At 45.7% G+C, this 19,350-nt stretch overlaps 2 protein-coding genes across 5 annotated transcripts in view; one reads left to right on the forward strand and one right to left on the reverse strand.

Moving 5' to 3' along the window:
- LOC309393283 (tyrosine-protein phosphatase non-receptor type 11-like) overlaps positions 1-7,199 on the forward strand; it is a 42,608-nt gene extending 35,409 nt beyond the window's left edge. The window contains exons 12-15 of one of the 2 annotated variants that reach the window (XM_081955286.1): positions 513-580; positions 3,041-3,192; positions 4,964-5,064; positions 6,339-7,199. In XM_081955286.1, the coding sequence (XP_081811412.1) occupies positions 513-580; positions 3,041-3,192; positions 4,964-5,064; positions 6,339-6,426 (409 nt within the window). In that variant the 3' untranslated portion in view covers positions 6,427-7,199. The remainder of the gene's footprint in view (positions 1-512; positions 581-3,040; positions 3,193-4,963; positions 5,065-6,338) is intronic. The other variant, XM_081955287.1, reaches the window with a different exon arrangement.
- A 1,340-nt stretch (positions 7,200-8,539) lies between these two features.
- Positions 8,540-18,823, reverse strand: RNF223 (ring finger protein 223). 3 transcript variants are annotated; one of them, XM_081955054.1, is made up of 4 exons: positions 18,692-18,751; positions 14,447-14,877; positions 10,523-10,658; positions 8,540-9,966 (listed from the first exon to the last, which is right to left on the reverse strand). In XM_081955054.1, exons 3-4 carry the CDS (start codon positions 10,572-10,574, stop codon positions 9,113-9,115), a joined length of 906 nt encoding a protein of 301 aa, XP_081811180.1. In that variant the 5' UTR covers positions 10,575-10,658; positions 14,447-14,877; positions 18,692-18,751; the 3' UTR covers positions 8,540-9,112. The 3 variants fall into 3 exon arrangements, with proteins under 3 accessions (XP_081811180.1, XP_081811181.1, XP_081811179.1); XM_081955055.1 differs by lacking the exon at positions 10,523-10,658; XM_081955053.1 differs by lacking the exons at positions 10,523-10,658; positions 14,447-14,877 and having other exon boundaries at positions 18,692-18,823.
- Positions 18,824-19,350: the final 527 nt, after the last annotated feature.

Here is a 19,350-nt window from a genome sequence, read left to right on the forward strand (position 1 = left end):
GATAGCTTTAAGACTTGTGGACTTCAACTCCCAGAATTCCTCCTCCAGTCATGTTGGCTCAGGAACTCTGACATCGAAGCGGGCAAATCTTAAAGCTGTCAAGTTATAAGACCCTCGCACCCCTAACCCTTTAGAAAAAAAAAACCCAGGGGTTTTTGACAGCTTTAAGACTTGTGGACTTCAACTCCCAGAATTCCTCTTCTCGCTCTTCATCTTGATGATGTGCGGATGGGGGGGGGGGGAAGGGAGCTGGAACCGGTTCTGGAACCGGTTCTAAACGGCACTGCAGATTTGTGGAGCCTCTTCTATATTAGAACTGGCAGGAATCCACCCCTGAATAGAACAGAACAGAATAGAATCTGGAAGGGACCGTGGAGGCCTTCTAGTCCAGCCCCCTGCTCAAGCAGGAGAACGTACAGTATATCTTTTCAGACAAGTGACTAGAGTGTTGAGTTCAGCAGAGAGAGTTGTATGGATGTCCTTCTACTCTTCCCTTTCTCTCCTTTTCCCAGTGCTGGGATAGGCCGAACCGGCACAATCATCGTAATAGATATGCTGGTGGACACAATTCACCGACAAGGTAAACACAACCTTGCCTTTCCTCTGATTTTGTACAGGGAGTAATAACTGGTAGAGCTCGACTTACGATCACAACTGAGCCCCAAATTCCTGCTGTTAAATGAGACATTTTAAAGTGAGTTTCGCCTCACGTTCTGGCCACCGTTGCCAAGTGAATCACTTCCGTTGTTAAGTTAGTAACACGGTTGTAAAGTGAATCTGTCTTCCCTCCCATTGACTTTGCTTCGCCAGAAGGTCACAAAAAAGGGATCGCGTGACTCCAGGACGTCGTAAATATGAAACCGTTATCAAACATCTGAATGATATTTCTCTCTGGGCACACTAAGAATATATCTGCTGAATAAGACTCCGCATTGGAGTCAGGAAAAGCATCCGGCCAGTAAATATTTATCTCCATTCAGTTGCCCAAACTGTACTCCGCAAGGGATTATGGGGTTGTTAAAAGAGGAGGAGGAGGATGATCACGTGACCATAGGGATGCCGCAACAGTTGTAAGTGTGAAAAACGATCCTGGGTCATTTCTTTCAGCGCTGTTGTAACTTTGAACAGTGACTAAATGAACTGTTGTAAGTCGAGGACTACCTATATTTACAACAATCAAGGCATCCTCCGGTCATAGGATCATGCTTCGGACACTTGGCAAATGTTGTGCACTTACAACATTCACACTCACATCATCGAACAAATTGCGACCTTCCCAGCCAGCTTCCAGCAAGCAAACGCGATGGGGAAGACGGCAGGAAATCACAATTGATATGTCACGTAACAACTGCGGTCAAAAAAGGTTGTCAAGTCGGATGTGATCCCGTGATGCCTCGCGTGAGGATTGCGCCACTCCAAACAAAGTTTCCAGTCCCTATCGTGGTTGCACGTTAAGGACGACCGTATTTTTTGGAGTATAAGACGCACCGGAGTATAAGACGCACCAAGGTTTTGAAGAGGCAATTTTTTTAAAAAAAGGTTTTGCACTCTGCAGACCTCCCCAAAACAGCCTGTTTCCCCCCCCCCCCCCAAAAGGGCATGAATAGCCTTTAGGAGGTTTGTAGAGTGCTCCTGGGAGGTGGGGGTGGGGTGGGGCAAAAACAAGCAAAAAAACACCCCGTTTTTTGTCAAAAAGGGGATATGCATAACCTTTAGGAGCCTTGCAGAGTGCTCCTGGGGGCTGGGGGGGCAGAATTGAGCCACAAACGGCCCATTTATCATTCATTTCTGCCCACCCCAGTCCTCAGGAGCACTCTATAAGCCTCCTAAAGGCTATGCACGACCATTTTGGTGAAGGAGGCGGTGTTTCGGGAGGCAAAAGATGCTGTATTCGGTGTATAAGACGCACCCAGATTTTCAGCCTCTTTTTTGAGGGAAAAGGGTGCGTCTTGTACTCCGAAAAATATGGTATTTAATAATAGTAATAGCGTAAGAGTTTAACATCAGCACGCTGATTCTCCTACCTGCTTGCATGGCAATTTTTTTTCTTTTTTCTTTTTTTTATTGTTTTAATTAAACAAAAAACACACACAAAAACATTCTTCATTACATCTTCCAGAAAGCATGTCGATTGGTTACAAATAAATTTCATGCGTTACTACAATCATTCTTTATATTTCATTCATATTGAATTGTACATTTTAAATCAAAAACCTTTATACCATCAATATACCATTATTCTCATTTAACTATATTTGTTTAAACGTGCTTTTGTCTAGAATCATTTATATTTATATTATACTAAATCTAGACAAAAATTTATTGCTAGAATTTATAAGTACCCAGGAGAGATTACCGGTACATCTTTATAACAAAATCTAAACAAATAATAATAATAATAATAATAATAATAATAATAATAATAATAATAATAATAATAATAATAATAATAATAATAATAATAATAATAATAATAATAATAATAATAATAATAATAATAATAATAATATCTTTTCCCCAGGTCCCATATTATAGTTTATATCCAAATTGTTTTTACCAGTTAGAGTTATTATTTCATTATTATTGTCATGATGGGTTATCTGTTAACGAATAAACATTTTAAAAATGAAAACATTCTATAAGCAGCTACAACGTTCTACTTATTAATCACCTAGAATTAACTAATTTTTTATTTTTATTTTTTCCCCCATTCAATTATGTTTTATTTGGGTTTCAGCATCCTTAACTTTCTTATTTTACCCATAACTATTATTTTTGAGTTTTGTTACATTCCTTCATTGATTCTTGTTTCTTTCCTCCATCCACCTATACCATTTACCCCATATCTGGTAGAATTCTGATTCTTCTTTTCCCTGAATTTCTTTAGTTAGTTTGTCCATTTCAGCACAGTCCATAACCTTTCTTATTATTTGATCTTCGCTTGGAGTTAGTTTTTCCATTTCTGGGCATAGGCAATCCTTGGCGTGGCAATTTTTTAAACATCTCTCTCTCTCTCTCTCTTTTCTCTTACTCACAATAGGTTTGGATTGTGACATCGACATCCCCAAGACAATCCAGATGGTACGGAGGCAGAGGTCGGGTATGGTGCAAACGGAAGCCCAGTACAAATTTGTCTACATGGCTGTGCAGCAGTTCATCGCAACGCAGCAGAAGGAGCTAGAGGAGGAACAGGTGAACAACTGGAAACTACCGTATTTCCTCCGCCTAAAAGAGGGTGGAAATGTTGGGGCATCTTATACATGGAATACAGCCAATTTTGGGGCTCCCGAAGCCCCGCCCCCCCCTGCGTCCAATTTGCAAAAAATGGTCCATTTTTCTCAAAAACAGAGGTGTTTTTGCCTTCCCCCAGCAGCACTCTGCAGGCTTCAGCAGAGATGGGAGAAGGCAAAAAACGCCTCTGTTTTTGCAAAAAAAACCCTCCGTTTTTGCAAAAAAATGGCCCATTTTCTGCTTGTTTTTTTTTTTTTTTTTCAAAAACGGGGGCGTTTTTGCCTTCCCCCATCCCTGCTGAAGCCTGCAGAGTGCTCCTGGGGGCTGGGGAGGACAAAAACATTTTTTTTTCTTACTTACCTCTTCGAAATCTTGGTGCGTCTTATATGCCGGTGCGACTTATGGACTGAAAAATACGGTAACCAAAGAGAGAAGCAACCTGGGATTAAGGAGAAACTTCCTAACAGGACAATGAACCAGTGGAACAGCTCGCCACCAGAAATTGTGGGCGCTCCATCAGTGGAGATTTTAAAGAAGAGACTAGAGCAGAGGTGTCAAACTGGATTTCTTTGATCAGCACTGTAGTTCTCCTCCGCGAGCCGGCTCGGGTGGGGGAGACGGGACGGGCGCTTCCTGCAACACCATGCCAGCCAAAACAGGGCACGGGGAGGCTGTGTGAGACACCCCCCCACCTTCGGCCCCGTTTTCAGCTTGGACGGCCTCCCGCAGCACCCCAAAATGGGGGGGGGGTGTCATGCACACAACCCCATGCCCCTTTTTTGGCCTGAACGGCCTCCTGTGCCCCCCCCCACATGCCCCATTTTGGCTGCCAAAGGCACCGCGGGTCAGTCCTTTGCTATTTCTAGGGCCAGATTTAAGCAGTCCGCGAGCCCATTCCGGAGTCTCCACGTGGCTCGTTTTGAATGCAGGTAAGTGCAGAGTGCTTGCGGATCCTCGGGAACGGCGAAAAACAGGCGTAACGGAAGTTCCAGAAAGCCTCCGGAGCCTGGGAAGGACGAAAACACCCCCCCACCCCGCCGTGGTGCAGGAGGTTGAGTTGGCTACGCCCACCCAGCAACTGGGCAGAGAACCGGTTGCTAAAACGTTTGAATCCCCCCCGCCCCCCCCCGCCCCCCCGCCCCCCGCCCCCCCCGCCCCCCCGGGTATATAAGTCTTAAGTGCTATTGTTATATCTATTGCTATTGCATGCGAGCCTTCCTCATTTCTCAGCCAGAAGACTCGAATCCGGGAAGCCCCCACGGACAATTACACAACAATTACCCAACGGTGCCAAACGCCGAACTTGAAAAATAAGGATTTCATCATAGAGCAGAAGAGAAAAAAAAATAACAGGAGAATAGCCGAATAACAGAACGGCGGAGTTGGAAGGGACCTTGGAGGTCTTCTAGTCCAACCCCCATGCTTAAGTAGGAAACTCTATACCATTTCAGACAAAGGGCTGGCCAGTTTCTTCTTAAAAACGTCCAGTGTTGGAGCATTCATGACTTCTGGTGGCAAGTTGTTCCACTGGTTAATTATTCTCACTGTCAGGGAATTTCTCTTTAGTTCTTGTTTGATTCTATCCTGGATTAGTTTCCACCCATTGTTTCTTGTCCTGCCTTCAGGTGCTTTGGAGAATAGCTTGACTCCCTCTTCTTTGGGGCAGCCCCTGAGATATTGGAAGGCTGCTATCATGAATAATCATAAAACTTAATTGAAATTCTTATTTCAGAGATTTCTACGGAAGGACACGGGTTACTTAAACATCCAATACTTGCCGATGGAAACCCCCCGAGTGAAAGCTCTCCCTCCTTCCCCTCGGCTCCAGATAGGGTAAGATCCTTTTCTCTCCTCTCCCTTCTCCCCCCCCCTCCCCAAAATAGGAATTGCAAGTATTCCTCATCTTACAACCACAATTGGGACCTGATTTTGCAACCTTTCTTCTCATGGTTGTTTAAGTGAATCACTCCGGTCGTTAAGTGACTCAGACAGACACTAAGTGGATCTTGTTTTCCACCGTTGATTTTTGCTTGTTAGAAGCTATCTGGGAAGGTCGTGACCCTGTGACAACCCCCTACCCCCACCCCACCCCGGACTGGACAACCATGGTAAATCATTTTTGGTTGCCAAGCATCCAAATTTTGATCCTGTAAGTTTGCATGAGCAAAGGGGACGCTGGGACGGTCGTAACTGCAAGGACGAGTTTTAAGTTACTTTTTTCAGCGCCGTCATAACTTTGAACGTTGTTAAAGAAGGAGGACTAGCTGTAATTGAAAAAAAAAGAAATGGGTGAAGGAAATAACCAGGAGTCTTTGACTTTTGACCACAACTGAGGCCAATGTTCCCGTTGCTAAGCGAGACATTTGTTAAGCGAGTCTTGCCTCATTTTACACGGGGGTTAAGTGAACCATTGCGGTTGTTCAGTTAGCCACATGGTCATTAAGTGAACCCAGCTTGCCCATTGGCTTGGCTTGCCCGAAGGTCGCCAAAGGAGATGGCGTGACCCTGCGACCGTCATAAGTAAGAATCAGTGACCGAGCGTCTGACTTTGGATCGCAGGATGCTGCAGTGGTCGCAAAGTGTAAAAAACGGTCATAAGTCACTTTTTTCAACACCATTGTTCACTTTGAACAGTCACTAAATGAAGCCAAGAACTACCTGTGTTTCATTTAAGTGGAGATCTGAACCTGCATAGGTTATGATGGTTATTCATCGCATGCTCAATAATAATAAACTCCATTTAATGGCGATATCTGAAGTGAGTGATGCAGTGGCCTAGAGGTGGAGCTCTCACCCCATAATCAGGAGGCTGGGAGTTCGATCCTAGGTAGAGACAGCTGTTTCTCTCTCTCTTTGGACACAATGAGAATATATTCTGCCGCACAAAACTCAGTTGCCCAGACTCCACCCCGCAAGGGATTACGGGGTCGTTAAAAGAGGATGAATGGCGATATCTGAAGCTTGCCTGTGTCTCAATGTCTTCGGTTGACTAAGCTGGTGTGCCCTGCGTAAGCCTGAGATTTTGTCACGGGTTCAAAAACTACCCGCCGTTGCTCGTTTTTTTTTTGGTAAGGCCGGTTGCTGATTCTCCCTCTTTTATTCCGCAGAGTGGACGACGAGGAAACGACCTCTGTCTACGAAAACCTGAGTATCAAAACCGCCAAGGTCTCAGGATTCACTCACTCGGGAAGATAGTAGCTGTAGAACAGGATGGAGACAGGTGGCTTATAAAATAGGTAGGCAAGCGTGTCCAGGTGTGTGATTTTTTTTGTCTCCCGATATGACGGACCGATGGATCGCATCCCCAAGCACTGCACTCTTTAAGACCTTCCTCTCCGGAAACCCAGTTCTGTTGAAAAACTCGGTTTCTCCCAGCTTTTCCATTTCAGAATTATTTTTCCTTTAGACTTAAATATCACTGCGCCACGGTGGGGTGGGAGGAACGAAACAACGGCATAGTTTTCCGTCTCTGCTTTTATGGATGGGATCAAACTCGTACGACTTCCAAGGTATTGGTGCGATCTGAAAGGACACCAGTTTTAATTCCATCTCAAGGTTTATCGTTACCTCCTCCAGATACGAGGCAGTTTCCGTGTTTTAACTCCCACCTGGATTTTCCATCCTGAACGCAACCGTAAGACTCCCTCTCTCGTTGGTCTCATTCAGTGTGGATTTCAACCTGGGCCACTTTAAGAGAGAGGTGGACTTTCAATTCCCAGAATTTTCCCACCAACCTGCTGATTGGGGGAATCCTAGAAGTTTCTACCTGGGGAATTCTGGGAATCGAAGTCCACCCAACTTAAAAAGTTGTCTAGCTGGAAAAACACTGTTTTAATTTATGCAAAGGGCAAGATATAATTCCTTTTCTTGTTACGCTGTATTCCTCCCCAGGGGTCTCTGGTTCTCTGTAACAGAGGTTACAAACTGGGTGTGTATGTATGTATGTATATATATATAAAAGAAAAATATATATGTAGTGAATTAACAAGTGTCTTTGTTTAGAACAGAGGGGTTTACACCGTTGAGCATGGTGGCCCGAGAATTCTGGGAGTTGAAGTCAACAAAGGCCAGCTGGGGAATTCTGGGAGTTGAAGTCCACACATGCCGGCTGGGGAATTCTGGGAGTTGAAGCCTGCACATGCCGGCTGGGGAATTCTGGGAGTTGAAGTCCACACATGCCAGCTGGGGAATTCTGGGAGTTGAAGTCCACACATGCCAGCTGGGGAATTCTGGGAGTTGAAGTCCACACATGCCGGCTGGGGAATTCTGGGAGTTGAAGTCCAGACATGCCGGCTGGGGAATTCTGGGAGTTGAAGTCCACACATGCCAGCTGGGGAATTCTGGGAGTTGAAGTCCACACATGCCGGCTGGGGAATTCTGGGAGTTGAAGTCCACACATGCCGGCTGGGGAATTCTGGGAGTTGAAGTCCACACATGCCAGTTGGGGAATTCTGGGAGTTGAAGTCCACACATGCCAGTTGGGGAATTCTGGGAGTTGAAGTCCACACATGCCGGTGCAGGAGGTGGCGAGCGTGGTCACCTCATGGCTGCTGCTGGGTTGTAATATTTTCGGGGAGGGCTTATATTTGGGGGAGGGCTTATTTTAGCGCATGCGCTCAAAAGCCCAATTGGGTTTATTATCCGAGGAGGTCTTATTTTCAGGGAAACAGGGTAAGAATATTATAATATTGCAAATTCTCTTAGGCCTGAACATGACCTGTTTTCTAACAACAGACAGGCAGAGTTGAAGTTAATGCGATACAGGTAGTCCTCGACTTACAACAGTTTATTTAGTGACCGTTCAAAGTTACAACGGCACTGAAAAAAAGTGACTTATGACCGTTTTTCACACGACCGTCGCAGCATCCCCCACGGTCACCTAATCAAAATTCAGTCTCTTGGCGGCTGACTCATATTTGCGACAGCTGCAGCGCCCCCAATTGAGTCATTTTGCAACCTCGCTTAACAACCGGGTTGACTGGCTGAACAACGTGCAGGGATTCATTTCACCGCTGTGTCAAGAAAGGTGGTAAAATGGAGCAAAAATTCACACCTGTCTTGCTTAGCGACAGAAATTTTGAGCTCCGTTGCGGTTGTAAGTCGAGGACTTAATCTGTAGGAACCTCTCTCACTGCTCCACCAGTATCCCCCAGTACTGTTTATATATAACCTCAGTTCCCCCAATATCGTCCCTCCCTCTCTTTCGGTGACATCTGCTTTCCCCCTTTTGTGATCTTCCCCAAGAACGGGCGGAGAAAAATATCACCACAATAACAACAAGAACTGTCCCACACACAATTCAGCGGTATAAAACTGAAATGTTTAATAACAATAGAAAATGAAGGGTCCTCTCCTTTCGCCCAAACGAAACTGGAGGCAGAGACGGCAAAGTGTCAAGGGTCAGCAAAAAGGGAAAGGTGCGCAGAGTTCGGTCCGTTTGCTCGGATTTGCGTGTCCTCGGAGGGGAAAGCCTTTTGGTTCACTTGCCACTGTCACAATACTCCCCCTGAAGTGTATTCTCCCATACATGCAAAACAAGACTTTGCACGGACTTTGGCAGTTGAGTCTCGCAAAGCAGGTTATGGCTGACCCTAGAGCCACTTAGGGGGTGTGGAAGTGGCCACAGGTGTGTTTCAAGTTGACACGACCCAAGATGTGGAACGCTCAAACGTTCACGAGTTGCATTGCACCAGGTCAACGTGACGGCCCATCGAACCCAACGCGATCCTCTAGAACGGAGAGGACAAGTCCACCCCGTCTCCCCGGTTCCTTCCAGAGGAGACTAAGACTCTCGTGGACTTTCTCCCCCAACCCCACCCCCAATGACCAGCGGTCAACCCACATTAGAGCAGCACCCGTAAAACAGCCCCCCCCGGGGCAATCACGCCACGAGCTTGGTGAGGTCCAGCGTGGGGGCCGGGGTGGTGAGACGGTAAGGCACGTAATTGGGCCGCGGGAACGTGAATTTGTTGAGGCACTTCAAGTTTCCCGTCTTGACGATACACTGGACGGGCCATAGGATGATGCAAAAGAGGATGATGATTAGCACGGCAAGCAGGAGGACGCGTTTCCAGTCGTCGCATATCGAGCAGCGGGAGAGGCGTCCGATGAAACCCTCGGTGGGAGTCTCGGGGACTTCCGGCTTGCTGGGGGCGATGTCGATGGTGACGAAGGTGTGGGCGTGCTCGGGATCGGAGCATTGTCGGCAGCAGAGTTTGGTCCCTTCCATCCAGAGGTTTTTCTCCTTCTGGAGTTCCTGCGGTAAGGTGGCCATCACCTCTTTGCACGTTTGGAGGCCCGGCGCGCCTTCCAGCGGGATCTCGGTGAGCTGCCTGCAGAAGGGGCACGGGAGCTGGTCTTCCACCCGGTTGGGCGGTAGGGCGGCCGTCAGCCGGGCCAAACACTCCAAGCAGAAAGTGTGATGGCACTGGAGGACCTTGGGCGTCTTGAAGAGGTTGTCGTAGGTGTTGAAGCAGATGGAGCATTCGATCGGCGAGGTGGGCCGCTCCGTTGGGGAGCCCAGCCTGGTCTTCCCGTCGATGGGGGAGCTCAAGGGAGACCCCACGGGCGAACACACGGCGGGCCTGTTTTCCGCAGAGGGAGACGTGATCACGATCGGATTGAGCGGGATGTGTCTCTCGCGGGGGTCCGCCGGGATTGGGCTTTGGGGAGACGAGGGAGGCGATTCTGGCACTTCAGTGTGCCAGATCTGGGTTAAGCAGGACATGACGGAACCTGGGGAAATAAGAAAATGGGATGAATATTAAGCCAACATGGAGTCATCCTACATCAGTATTTCTCAAATCAGAGCAACTTTAAGTCGGGTGGACTTCAACTCCCAGAATTCCCCAGCCAGCCCGGGAATTCTGGGAGTTGAAGTCCACCCATGCTGGCTGGGGAATTCTGGGAGTTGAAGTCCACCCATGCTGGCTGGGGAATTCTGGGAGTTGAAGTCCACCCATGCTGGCTGTGGAATTCTGGGAATTGAAGTCTACCCATGCTGGCTGGGGAATTCTGGGAGTTGAAGTCTGCCCATCTTTAAAAGTTTCCAAGGATGAGAAACACTGCCGTAGACGTTTATTTTCTAAATCTTTCTAAGACCCCAGCCCTTTTTTCTTCTCCAAAACTTCCTTAACCTTCCACGGGAATAAAAATCCACAAGTTCTTCACTTGTCCAGAATAGCAACTATTGTAAACTGGGAACTCCAACACTTGAGAATTCCCCCCTTTCTCAAAAACACCAAGAAAGAGCTGCGTGAAAAGAGGAAAAATAAAATAAAATCACACGTACCCCAGCCGGTGCTTCTCCTAAATTGAGAAGGAAGGAGCGTTGCTGTCTCCATGAAATCCACTAGGGATCTCGGGGGGTCCCAGGTAGAGACCCTGTTTGCTGGGGAGGGGCAGTGTTGGCCGGCTGCATGCAAAGCCTAAGACAAACCAGTATACGAGTCCGTTCAGGATGATAGGGAGATAACAGATGCCAGCGTGGCTAAACTCCCACACAATCTGCCCTTTGTTGTGTTTTTAGGAGCTGAAGCAAAAAATGAATTGCGAAGCTTTACTCTACACACACACACACACACACACCTCTTGCCAGCTTTGGGACTACCCACGCCTGACCCCAAACCTTAAGGGAAGCCTCTTGTTCTTCTTGGACATCCAGGAAAAAACCCCAGCAATTTTCTCTCTTGTGGAATGCTGGGACTTGTCAGATTATGCAAGGGGACAGAGATGTGAGATCATCCCAAAACGAGGACCAGTTTTCTGATTCTCCCGCAAAGAGATTTACATCCCTCCAGCCAGGCATTGGAAGAGCATCCTTCTGCTGTTTTACAACAGACGCGCCTTCCAAATATCTAAATAAATGTTATTTCCACCATCGGCTTGCAAAGAAGACACACAGGCGAAAAACAGCTCCGATATTGGCAGATTTTTTCCCTCCGTAGCAAGTTCTCCTATTTTAATTTGGCTTTGCTGGGTTCCCCCCCACCCCCACGTTGCAAGCATGATCAAGCAAAAAACCACAGAGGGGGGAATTTCCTGGTTCTCATAATCTCGGCATAATCTGACCGCACCTTCTGCTTTTATCTCATTCTAAATAGGAACTACCGGCCGTATTCAATCCCCAGCCAATTGCGCTAACCGCTTGTTTTTTTTTAAATTTATGGCGTGTTTAATTTCTCTGAACTTGGCACCTGTCTATTTGGGGGCAGAAGGCAAAAGCTGGGATTTAAAAAAAAATCCTTATTTTTATTTTGCGATTCCTCCAATTCCCTCTTAACTCCCAGGAAATTCAGCTGGGAAGCTAACCACGACATACTTAAAAGTTTGAAAGCTCCTTCGGTTGCATTTGAACCCAACTCTTTACTTTTTAAAACTGGAAACTTTACTAGAGGGAGCAACTTCTAAGAAATTGAGAAATGCAGAGAAGGCAGAGTCTAGCGAAGAGAAGGACCAGGGGAGACAGGAGAGCATCTTCCAATATTTGAGGGGCTGCCCCAGAGAGGAGGGGGGTCAACCTATTTTCCAAAGCATCCAAAGGCCAGACAAGGAATAATGATGGATGGAAACTGACCAAGGAGAGATTCAACCTGGAAATAAGGAGGAATTTTCCGACAGTGAGAACAATCAACCCATGGAACAGAAGTTGCCTTCGGAAGTTGTGGGAGCTTCATCCCTGGAGGCTTTCAAGAAGAGACGGGACTGCCATTTGTCAGAAATTGTTAGGGGTCTCCTGCTTGGGCAGGGGGTTGGACTAGATGACCTACAAGGTCCCTCCCAACTCCGGTATTCTATATTCAAATCTCGCCAGCCAAAAAGCATGGAAAGGCAGCAAAATTTGTAAGCTAGCATGCACTTAAAGCCCAAATGGGTGGTGGTATGATGGAGATGGTGGGTAACTCAAGCTAATTGGTGAGTCTGCTGCCCCAAAACCAGTAAAACTGGTTTCTGAGCCTAACTGCTCTGGAGAATGTAAAAATCACCCTAAAGTGACTGAGTCATCTCAGTCATTTCCCCAAAGAAGTTGGGGTGATGTTTTTTATTCAGAGGATGGAGTTTACTAGTGCTCGATTTTGCTAGGAAAAAGCTTACAGCATTGCTACGGACTTCGAAGTTGGGTTTTTTTGGAAAGGATCTGTGGAAGGAATTTATAAGGGGCAAAACATCCTGGACTCTCCTAAAAGTTTTCTAAAGGTTTTAGGCCTGCAAAAAAAGCCACTTTCCATCCTTGAAGAATTGCTCCTCGATCCCATCGCAAAATCTCCCCCATGCGGAGTTTGAATTCAACTAGTCTTGATTTCGGCTGAATGTTGCCGTTGGAGGGAGCTCGCTCTTCTTCCGGATACTCCATTGCAATCCCCCCTCATTTTGTTTTTCCAAGAAGAGGTCTTCTTCCAGGATATCAACCTCCCCCTCCCAAACATGAGGTTCCTCCAGTAACTTTATCCATCCATCTTCACGGTATTAAATCCATGCCCCAAAGCAAACGGATTAGAAACAGAATAACAGAGTGGTAAGGGACCTTGGAGGTCTTCTAGTCCAACCCCCTGCCTAGGCAGGAAACCCTACACCAATTCAGACAAATGGCTATCCAATATCTTCTTAAAGACTTCCAGTGTTGGGGCATTCACAACTTCTGGAGGCAACTTCTGTTCCACTGATTCATTGTTCTCACTGCCAGGAAATTCCTTCTTAGCTCTAGCTTGCTTCTCTCCTTGATTAGTTTCCACCCATTGCTTCTTTTCCAGGTGCTTTGGAGAATAGGTTGACTCGCTGTTATTTGTCAATATTGGAAGACGGCTATCATATCTCCCCTAATCCTTCTTTTCATTAAGCTAGGCAAAACCCAGTTCCTGCAACCGTTCTTCATATGTTTTAGCCTCCAGTCCCCTAATCCTCTTCGTTGCTCTTCTCTGCCCTCTTTCTAGAGTCTCCAACTCTTTTTGACATTAATTTTTTGTAATAAAATGCAGAACCTTTTCATTTGTTCATAAAGCCCCAGAGATATTCGTCCTACTGGCAGGGACCGGTGTGTCCCCTGCACGAGTCCCCATGCCTTCTCTAGCCACATCCTTCTTGAAGTCACTCAATTGCCATGCTTGGAGTGATTAAGTCACCACGCGCCCGGATGTTTGTCAAAAGCTCTTTCCAGAGGTGGAGCCTTCCAATTATTTTAACACCCAGGGATTTCTCTGAATAGAGGTGTGGCGCCTTTTGCCTTCCAGCCAACGTGATTGAAACATGCGCCGAAGGTGGCAGCTCCCCTCCAAGCTATCTCAAGAGATTGTCATTCCACAATCATGCTCAACAAAAATGCTCGGAGGCTTGCTGGCATAACCAGTTGTGGTTGAAGTTTTATCACCGTTGTTAAATCAGCATCCCCTGCCTCTTGGTGTTTCGTTAAAGCTGGGGGGGGCAGTCCTTGAGTTACGACGGCCCTCGTAACTGAAGAGCTTCCGTCGCTAAGCGACGCGGTCATTAAATTTTGCAAACACGTTTCCCGTGCTCGCAAAAACGAATTTGGCTTTCCCCGTTGACTTCGCTTGTCGACGGGGAGGTCAGAAACGGTGAACACGTGATTCCCCAGGACGCTACAACCGTCATACATACATGTTGACTGCCAGGCACCTGGATTTTGGTCATGTAACCACAGAAATGGTCATAAACGCAAGGACTGGTCTTAAGTCACTTTTCCCCCCCAAAATCGTAACTTTGGTCATTAAGCAAGGGAAAGGATGAGCCATGGAGATTCTGGACTGCAAAACTCCAGCTAGCCACTAGATGGCTGAAAAACATTTGAGATCCATATCTCTCTGCTGCCCCTAATGGTCATCTGGAGTTTTGCAGACCTTTTTTTTTAAAAAAAAAAATTAAACTGCTTTTACGCAAACACCAGATCTCTTGTAACCAAGTTATCAATCCGGGAGTGAATTCCTCCTGAAAAAGTCACAGAAAATCCACTTGTTGGGATCTAAGCCTGGGAGAACTTGGGAGAACATTTTGATTGATTTTAAGCTATGATTACAAACATTTAATAATCACAGATTTTAAGGTTTATTGCCGAAAAGCACCTACTTGGAGCAGGAATAATATGTAAAAGAGAATATCCTGGGAACAAATCAAAAGAGATATATATATTCTCATTCTCCATCTCTGGTAAATTCCCCGAATTTTTTTCCCCACCTGCTCAAAGGCACTTTAAAAGCAAGCTCACCTGTCTTGAGTTGGGTGATCCTAGGAGCAGCAATGCATGTTTTAAAAGCTTCTGGCTGTTTTGTTTTGTTTTTAATTCCTTTTCCTTCCTTCAAAACAAGGAGAAAAACAGCTCCATCTAAGACAGGAAACGTGCGGGAGAGAAATCCCACAGCAGCCAACGAGATCTTCCCCCAAAACAGCACTACTCACATCACCTGGGCTGAGAAATCTTTTATAGCTTCTGGTCTTCCAGGTGACTGCATGGTTCTTACCTGTCTCGACCAGGTGTGGCTGCCGGCCTTGGGATTGGCTGGCTTTTCAGGAGGGGGGCGTGGTGTGGCTTTTTGTGTTGACAAACAGGACTGGCTGGAGCAGCTTCTGGACAGCAGGAAACATCCCAAGTCTACTTCCAAAGAGTGGAGAAATAAAGGCCAGCGAGCTGGTTTGGTCCTGTTTGAAGTGGTTTTAGATAAGATCCACCATTGGAGATACGTGTTTTCCGCCTGAAAAAAATCCCAGGAATCGGTTTGAATCCATTCCAGTGGAACCCTTCGCTGTGATTTCTATTCAGCCCTGGAAATATAGATAGATAGATAGAAACATAGATAGATGATTGATAGATGATAGATAGATAGATAGATAGATAGATAGATAGATAGATAGATAGATAGATAGATGATAGATAGATAGATGATAGATAGATAGATAGATAGATAGATGATAGATAGATAGATGATAGATAGATAGATGATAGATAGATAGATAGATAGATGATAGATAGATAGATGATAGATAGATAGATGATAGATAGATAGATAGATAGATAGATAGATTAGATAGATAGATAGATAGATAGATAGATGATAGATAGAGACAGACAGACAGATAGATTCCCCCCCACCTTTCTAAAATTGTTCTTTCACACGCAAAAGAGAAGGAAAGGGAATGGGAGGGAAAAAACAGGAAGGAAAGAGCTGGCTTGTTAGGACTATCCTACTCTGCAAAAGTAAATGATTAACGTTTTATGGGATGACTTAAATAAACTTTAAAACATGGGCAAAGAAAGTGGAAGGGGCAAAACCTTGCTGAAAAATACCTCTAAGTCAGAGGAAATGAAGACCTGCCTAACAGTGGCGTGAATCCTATTAATTATATTCAATGAAAAGAAGGACTAGGGGAGACATGATAGCAGTCTTCCAATATCTCAGGGGCTGCCCCAAAGAAGAGGGAGTCAAGCTATTCTCCAAAGCACCTGAGGGCAGGACAAGAAGCAACGGGTGGAAACTAATCAAGGAGAGAAGCAACTTAGAACTAAGGAGAAATTTCCTGACAGTGAGAACAATTAATCTGTGGAACAACTTGCCTCCAGAAGTTGTGAATGCTCCAACACTGAAAGTTTTTAAGAAGAGGTTGGATAACCCTTTGTCTGAAACGGTATAGGGTTTCCTGCCTAGGCAGGGGGTTGGACTAGAAGACCTCCAAGGTCCCTTCCAATTCTGCTATTGTATTGTATTGTAATTTAATGTCCGTCTCCATACAACTCCAGGTTGTCTTTAGCCTCTCCATCCAAACCTGGTTTGATTTTGAAGGAGCAAAAACCAGCTGCCCTGTTATGGATTTTGATGTTAGGATTTTTTAAAAAAGCATCTTTTAGCTCCTGCTTGGGACACAATGGCTTGATGGCTAAGACTCTGAGCTTGTCAATCAGAAAGGTCGGCAGTTCGGCAGTTCAAATCCCTAGTGCCACGTAACTGAGTGAGCTCCCGTGACTTGTCCCAGCTTCTGCCAACCTAGCAGTTCGAAAGCACGTAAGAAATGCAAGTAGACAAATAGGAACCACCTTTGGTGGGAAGGGAACAGCATTCCGTGCGCCTTCGGGAGTTGAGTCGTGCCGTCCACATGACCATGGAGACGTCTTGGGACAGCGCTGGCTCTTCGGCTTTGAAACGGAGATGAGCACCGCCCCCTAGAGTTGGGAACAACTAGCACATATGTGCAAGGGGGAAACCTTTATCTTTTCTTTTGAACTCCTTTAGCTCCCGAGGACTCCATGGGTGTAGAAGTATAGGTAGTTCTCGGCTTACGACCACAATTGCGCCCCAAAGTCCTGTGGTTAAGCGAGACAATGGTTCAATGAGTGTTGCCCCTGTTTCGCAACCTTTCTTGCCACCGTTGTTAAATGAATCACTGCCGGGGTTCAGTTAGTCCCACGGTCGTTCAGTGAATCTGGCTTCCCCGTTGACTTGGCTTGTGAGAAGGTCGCAAAATAAGGATCGCATGAGCCCGGGGACGCTGCAACCGTCATAAATATGAACCAACTGCCAAGCGGCTGAATTTTGATCACAGGACTATGAGGAACGCTGCAACGATCGTAAAGTGTGAAAAACGGTCACTGTTTTCAGCGCCGTTCGAACCGTCACTAAATGAACTGCTGTAAGTCGAGGACCAGCTGTCGTTTGCCATGGTCCGTTTCTGGATTCTATTTATTGTGGCTTCCTGATCTAGTCTGCAGTTAGTGGATTTCCTAGTGGTCTCCTTTCCATCTCCCAAATCTGCGTGGCGTTTCCAGATTAGCCAGGGCTGGTTTGGTGTTTGCCATCTGCCAGATTACATATCAAACTCTTGAGTGGCCAATATTTAGACAAGGGCCAATTTGATTATTGATTATTGATTTGTCCTCCCCTGATCCATTGATTTGGGGGGCGGGGGCTATTGGAATGACAAACAAGCACACACCCCCAGGGGTGATCTCCCTTCGACTTCCTGAAACTTCTATCAAAGTCTCTCTTCACAGATCCTAACTTGGACTCAGGATAATGGCCGTTGCAATCTCAGACCACACCGCTAATATTCTAATAGAATAGAATAGAATGGAATAGCATAGGAGAGAATAGAATAGAATAGAATAGGATGGGATAGGATAGGATAGGATAGGATATAATGGAATGAATGGAATGGAATGGAATAGAATAGAATAGGAGAGAATAGAATAGAATAAAATAGAATAGAATAGAATAGAAATAGAAATAGAATAGCATAGCATAGGAGAGAATAGAATAGAATAGGAGAGAATAGAATAGGAGAGAATAGAATAGGAGAGAATGGAATGAAATAGAATAGAATAGAATTAGAATAGCATAGCATAGGAGAGAAGAGAAGAGAATAGGAGAGAAGAGAAGAGAATAGGAGAGAATGGAATAGAATAGAAATAGAATAGCATAGCATAGCATAGAATAGAATAGAATAGAATAGGAGAGAATAGAATAGAAGAGAATGGAATGAAATAGAATAGAATAGAAATAGAATAGAAATAGCATAGCATAGCATAGGAGAGAATAGAATAGAAGAGAAGAGAAGAGAAGAGAAGAGAAGAGAATAGGAGAGAATGGAATAGAATAGAAATAGAATAGCATAGCATAGGAGAGAGTAGAATAGAATAGGAGAGAATGGAATGAAATAGAATAGAAATAGAATAGCATAGCATAGGAGAGAATAGAATAGAATAGAATAGAAAGAGAAAGACTAGAATAGAATAGAAATAGAATAGGAGATAATGGAATGTAATAGAATAGAATAGCAGAGAATAGAATAGAATAGCATAGGAGAGAATAGAATGGAATAGGAGAGAATGGAACGGAATGGAATAGAATAGAATAGAATAGAATAGAATAACAGAGTTGGAAGGGAACCTTGGAGGTCTTCTAGACCAACCCTCTGCTCAGGGAGGAAACCCTACACCACTTCAGACAAACAGTTATCCAACCTCTTCTTAAAAGCTTCCAGTGTTGGAGCATTCACAACTTCTGGAGGGCAAGTTGTTCCACTGGTTAATTCTCCTCACTGTCAGGAAATTTCTCCTCAGTTCTAAGTTGCTTCTCTCCGTGATCTCGTAGAGATCAAATCTCGTAGATTTATTTTTTTTTTTTTACTACCAGGGGGATTCAGGAAGCCTGCCGTTCCCAGAATCCCCCAGTTTGGCCCTCGGCGAGAATCCTGGGACATCTCCCCCTTCGCCTCCCAGCATTCCCTACCGCCGAGACTTCTGGGAGTTGAAGTCCCGCCCCACCCCTCTGGAAGGAGTCCCGTTTCAAAGCGAGCAGGCGAGGCGAACAGCCGGTTTCCCACCGACCGACTTCAGATGGCTGAGCGTTGATTCAGCATTTCTGCCGGCAGAGTCATTAAAACCGCGCGAGGCTCTTTTAATTGGCCTTTGCGCTCCGTCTTAACTGCGCTCCTGCTGCGATTATGATTATGTAAGAATTACCGGGTGCGCTCGGCAGGCACAAGGCCGATGAAGTCATGCCACCCTCGCCGTTTAAGGGATGAGTCACCGGCCCCATTTCCCAATTTCAGGAATAGCCAGCATTCTCCCCGGGTTGACATCAGCTCTTTTTCCCAGGCAATTAAAAGTCAGCCGACAATGATTTGCAGCTCCCGGAGAACGGATGAAAGGAACGCAGCCACCATCAAGCAATGCCTTTGCGGCGAAGGCACCTGTTGGATTTCTGCCTGGCTTGCATTTAAAAGAGCCGAGTTCTCCCACTGCAGCTAACTGGCTTGAGCTTAAGCCATCCTAGTGTTGAAGGACTGTCCCAAAGGTGCTTTTTTCAAACTGGGCTTCCTTATGTTTTTTTTTTTTCCCTTGAAAAGGTTTCACTTCTCACCCCAAGAAGCTTTCTCAGTTCTTGACGCTCTTTCGGATGAGAAGCGAAAATGTTTTCAGGGGTGGCAAGAAAGTCTAGTTCTGTTTTTAAAGACAACCAAAATCTGGATAATTGAGAATTCCCACAAACTTTGCTATGTTTCTTTCCAACCAAGCTGGTTTTCTGTGAAGAGGTTCTTTTGTTGTGGCCCGGCAGCGGCCAGCAGAGCTGGCAGCAGATTCAGACAGTGAGGAGGTTGGGAAGGAACCTGGGCCAGTCC

Source organism: Natrix helvetica, assembly GCF_964273705.1.
Source record: "Natrix helvetica genome assembly, chromosome: 5".
Taxonomy (NCBI): domain Eukaryota; kingdom Metazoa; phylum Chordata; class Lepidosauria; order Squamata; family Natricidae; genus Natrix; species Natrix helvetica.

Excerpts from the sequence above, each read along its gene's own strand:
- RNF223 (XM_081955053.1), bottom strand. The coding sequence starts at position 18,767 with ATGGGGCCGGTGACTCATCCCTTAAACGGCGAGGGTGGCATGACTTCA. Across the intron at positions 9,967-18,691 it reads GTGCCTGCCGAGCGCACCCG|GTTCCGTCATGTCCTGCTTA; the intron begins GTAATTCTTACA and ends TTATTTCCCCAG.